The sequence below is a fragment of the Etheostoma cragini genome, unplaced genomic scaffold, assembly GCF_013103735.1.
Source record: "Etheostoma cragini isolate CJK2018 unplaced genomic scaffold, CSU_Ecrag_1.0 ScbMSFa_2304, whole genome shotgun sequence".
Taxonomy (NCBI): domain Eukaryota; kingdom Metazoa; phylum Chordata; class Actinopteri; order Perciformes; family Percidae; genus Etheostoma; species Etheostoma cragini.
Genome location: NW_023266451.1, coordinates 2,229 through 7,713, shown reverse-complemented (window position 1 = coordinate 7,713; position 5,485 = coordinate 2,229). Strand labels below are relative to the sequence as shown.

Genomic DNA, 5,485 nt, shown 5'->3' with positions numbered 1-5,485 from the left:
TTCGACATACAATACTATGACTTTTTGTACTTTTTCAACATACAATACTCTGACTTTTTGTACTTTTTCGACACACTAAACTATGACTTTTAGTACTTTTTCCAAACACTATACTATGACTTTTTGTTCTTTTTCAACATACAATACTATGACTTTTTGTACTTTTTCGACATACAATACTATGACTTTTTTACTTTTTGGACATACTGTACTATGACTTTTTATACTTTTTCGACATACTATACTATGACTTTTTTAGTTTTTTCAACTTACTGTACTATGACTTTTTGTACTTTTTCGACATACTGTACTATGACTTTTTTTGTTTTTTCAACTTACTGTACTATGACTTTTTGTACTTTTTCGACATACTGTACTATGACTTTTTATACTTTTTCGACATACTATACTATGACTTTTTTTGTATTTTCAACTTACTGTACTATTACTTTTTGTACTTTTTCGACATACTATACTATGACTTTTTGTACTTTTTCGACATACTGTACTATGACTTTTTGTACTTTTTCAACTTACTGTACTATGACTTTTTGTACTTTTTCGACATACTGTACTATCACTGTTGTACTTTTTCGACATGCTATACTATGACTTTTTATACTTTTTCAACATAGTATAACATGACTTTTTGTACTTTTTTCGACATACTGTACTACGACTTTTTGTACTTTTTCGACACACTATACTTTGACTTATAGTACTTTTTCGACATACTGTACTACGACTTTTTGTACTTTTTCGACACACTATACTTTGACTTATAGTACTTTTTCGACATACAATACTAACACCTTTTGTACTTTTTCGACATACTATACTATGACTTTTTGTACTTTTTGGACATACTATACCATGACTTTTTGTACTTTTTCGACATACAATACTATGACTTTGTACTTTTTCAACATACTGAACTATGACTCTTTGTACTTTTTCAACATACAATACTATGACTTTTTGTACTTTTTCGACATACAATACTATGACTTTTTGTACTTTTTCGACATACAATACTATGACTTTTAGTACTTTGTTGACATACTATACTATGACTTTTTGCAATTTGTTGACATACTATACTATGACTTTTTGTGCTTTTTCGACACACTATACTATGACTTTTTGTACTTTTCGACACACTATACTATGACTTTTAGTACTTTTTCCAAACACTATACTATGACTTTTTGTACTTTTTCGACATACAATACTATGACTTTTTGTACTTTTTCGACATACTATACTATGACTTTTAGTACTTTTTCGACATACAATACTAACACTTTTTGTACTTTTTCGACCTACTATTCTATGACTTTTTGTACTTTTTCGTCAAACTATACTATGACTTTTTGTACTTTTCGACACACTATACTATGACTTTTAGTACTTTTTCCAAACACTATACTATGACTTTTTGTGCTTTTTCGACACACCATACTATGACTTTTTGTACTTTTCGACACACTATACTATGACTTTTTGTACTTTTTCGACATACAATACTATGACTTTTTGTACTTTTTCGACATACTATACTATGACTTTTAGTACTTTTTCCAAACACTATACTATGACTTTTTGTACTTTTTCGACATACAATACTATGACTTTTTTGTACTTTTTCGACATACTATACTATGACTTTTTGTACTTTTTCCAAACACTATACTATGACTTTTTGTACTTTTTCGACATACTATACTATGACTTTTTGTACTTTTTCCAAACACTATACTATGACTTTTTGTACTTTTTCGACATACAATACTATGACTTTTTGTACTTTTTCGACATACTATACTATGACTTTTAGTACTTTTTCGACATACAATACTAACACTTTTTGTACTTTTTCGACATACTGTACTATGACTTTTTGTACTTTTTTCGACATACAATACTATGATTTTTGTTGCTTTTTCGACACACTATACTATGACTTTTAGTACTTTTTCCAAACACTATACTATGACTTTTTGTACTTTTTCGACACACTATACTATGACTTTTAGTACTTTTTCCAAACACTATACTATGACTTTTAGTACTTTTTCGACATACAATACTATGACTTTTGTTCTTTTTCGACATACAATACTCTGACTTTTTGTACTTTTTCGTCACACTATACTATGACTTTTTGTACTTTTTCGACATACTATACTATGACTTTTTGTACTTTTTCGTCACACTATACTATGACTTTTTGTACTTTTTCGACATACTATACTATGACTTTTTTTAGTTTTTTCAACTTACTGTACTATGACTTTTTGTACTTTTCCGACATACAATATTATGACTTTTTGTACTTTTTCGACATACAATACTATGATTTTTTGTACTTTTTCGACACACTACACTATGACTTTTTCGACACACTATACTATGACTTTTAGTACTTTTTTGACATACAATACTATGACTTTTTGTACTTTTTTGACATACAATATTATGACTTTTTGTACTTTTTCGACACACTACTATGACTTTTTATACTTTTTCGACACACTATACTATGACTTTTTATACTTTTTCGACACACTATACTATGACTTTTAGTACTTTTTTGACATACAATATTATGACTTTTTGTACTTTTTAGACACACTATACTATGACTTTTTGTACTTTTTTGACATACTATACAATGACTTTTAGTACTTTTTCGACATACAATACTAACACTTTTTGTACTTTTTCGACCTACTATACTATGACTTTTTGTACTTTTTTCGACATACAATACTATGACTTTTAGTACTTTTCGACACACTTTACTTTGACTTTTTGTACGTAGAATTAACAATAAAGATCGACTAAAGTTTTGCTTTAAAAGTAAAGAGGGAAACAGAAACCATCAGCTGTTGCGATGACATCACAGAGCAGGAAATAAACTGGTTTCCACAATAAAAGCTTCTCTTATTATCTATTAAATTATTTTATTCTTCTGACAAACTTTTTCATAAATTCATTTCAATTCAATTTTATTTATAGTATCAATTTATGACAAGAGTTATCTCGAGACGCTTTACAGATAGACCACACTCCAGAATTTACAAGGACCCAACAGTTCTAGTAGTCTCCTCCAGAGCAGCAACAGGGCCACAGTGGAGAGGAAAAACTCCTTTTAGGCAGAAACCTCGGTCAGACCCAGACCCAGACCCAGACCCAGACCCAGACCCAGATCCAGGCCCAGACCCAGACCCAGATCCAGACCCAGGCTCTTGGTAGGAGGTGTCTGACGGGCCGGTTGGGGTTAGAATGAAAAGTGGAAATAACAAAAATAGAAAAAATAGTAATTTGTAGCAGTTCTTTGTAGTAGTTAATGGAATAGCAGGATGCTGTGGGCACTACAAGGCACAGCAGGACACAGCATGACGTAGCAGGACGCAGCAGGACGTAGCTGGACGTAGCAGGACGCAGCAGGACGTAGCAGGACACAGCATGACGTAGCAGGACGCAGCAGGACGTAGCAGGACACAGCATGACGTAGCAGGACGCAGCAGGACACAGCATGACGTAGCAGGACACAGCATGACGTAGCAGGACGCAGCAGGACACAGCATGACGTAGCAGGACACAGCATGACGTAGGAGGACGTAGCAGGACACAGCAGGACGTAGCAGGACACAGCAGGACGTAGCAGGACATAGCAGGACATAGCATGACGTAGCAGGACGCAGCAGGACACAGCATGACGTAGGAGGACGTAGCAGGACACAGCAGGACGTAGCAGGACATAGCAGGACATAGCATGACGTAGCAGGACGTAGCGAGATGAACATGGCATCGCCAAAATGTCAGTCTCAGTTCAGCAACTTTTTACCAGAAGAAGACACAAGAGATGAATATGCAGTATTATTATTTTAATAAAGCTGCAGTGAGTCTGTAAACACGTTTCACGTTTAAACAAAAACTTCTTTTATCTTCCTTCAAAATCTCAAAAACACCGAAAATAAACATTTTAATATTATAATTAATACTTGTAGTTATTAATTATGACTGCTAATTATAATTAATCTCTGATTCTTCAGGCAGCAGGAAATATTAAAATAAAACAGTTTCATATGAATAAAACTCTTAACACATGACAAAAATTCAGATTTATACAAAAATAAGAATTCAAATAAAAGTTCTTTGAAATATAAAAAAAAACTTCTTGAAAAGTTTTTTCCTCCAAGTTAAAAAAAACAGTTATTTCACAAAAAAACACAAAAAGACGCAGAACTTAGCGGCTCTGTTTTTACTTCAGACTTTTATGATTTTTCAGATTCACCGAAAATGTTTTGATTAAAAACTTATAACAAATTAATTATATAAGCCCCGCCCCTTTATGTCTACACTTTTTCTACCTGTTTTAGTACATTTCTTTCAATGCTTTCTACACCACTTTTTGTTTAAAAACAGCCCCAAAATCACTGTCACCAAACCACCAGACTCCATGTAAATAATCACGACTTTTATCATCGGAAAACACACTTCATTCAATATGGACAGAAACTAAATAAAACTACCAAAAGCCGTCTTGGTTCATCTTTCCACTGTTCCACCAATCACCACTCTGGTCTGGTTGGAATAAACTCTTAATTCACCCATTTACATGTGGAGATATGCTGCTCTATACACGCTAAAAGTAGTGATTATTAACATGGAGTCTGGTGGAGATATGCTGCTCTATACACGCTAAAAGTAGTGATTATTTACATGGAGTCTGGTGGAGATATGCTGCTCTATACACACTAAAAGTAGTGATTATTTACATGGAGTCTGGTGGAGATATGCTGCTCTATACACGCTAAAAGTAGTGATTATTTACATGGAGTCTGGTGGGTTTGGTGATGGTGAAATACTGAACTTACCCTTTAACTCTGTGTAACATGTTTTTGGTTTTATCGGTTCATCTTATTTCTTGTGTTTCAACTTGTTTCTATTTAAATCTTGTTATATTTCCATCTATGTATAAATATAAAAATATAATTTTCTGTTCTTGTGATTTTAAAGTGCTTTATGAATGGAAATAACTCAAAACTTAATTACTTTAAGTAGCAAAGCATGTTTCAATATAAAAGTGTGTATAATAACAGATTATATATCTAATCTAATCTAATCTACATAATATAATATATATATTATATTATAATATGTAGAAGGTTCTTCAGTCTTTGGTTTTTAACATTTAAATGAAGATATACAACTTTACAGATAAAACACTTTGGTATCTTTGTGTGTGTGTGTCTGTCTGTGTATGTGTTTGTGAGCGTGTGTGTGTGTCTCTCAAAATGTTCCGGAAGCTTCTGGACTACAGGAGAGAACATCTGAAGAAGTTCCTCTTAGAGCGAGACTCTGTGATTTTGATTGGTCCTCCTCCAGCCAATGGGCTGCTGTCGCTCTGCAGGACACAGACACAATAAGGTTATTCTCCCTCTATCTCTCTATCTCCCCCCATCTACCCCCCCCC

The 5,485-nt window shown here is 33.1% G+C and overlaps 1 protein-coding gene across 1 annotated transcript in view; it reads right to left on the bottom strand.

The window, feature by feature from the left end:
• Nucleotides 1–4,926: 4,926 nt before the first annotated feature.
• The window catches only part of LOC117940369 (ras-related protein Rab-8B-like), a 2,781-nt gene continuing 2,222 nt past the window's right edge, over nt 4,927–5,485 (bottom strand). Inside the window, exon 4 of the mRNA XM_034865679.1 lies at nt 4,927–5,416. Within this exon, the coding sequence (XP_034721570.1) occupies nt 5,327–5,416 (90 nt within the window). The 3' untranslated portion in view covers nt 4,927–5,326. The remainder of the gene's footprint in view (nt 5,417–5,485) is intronic.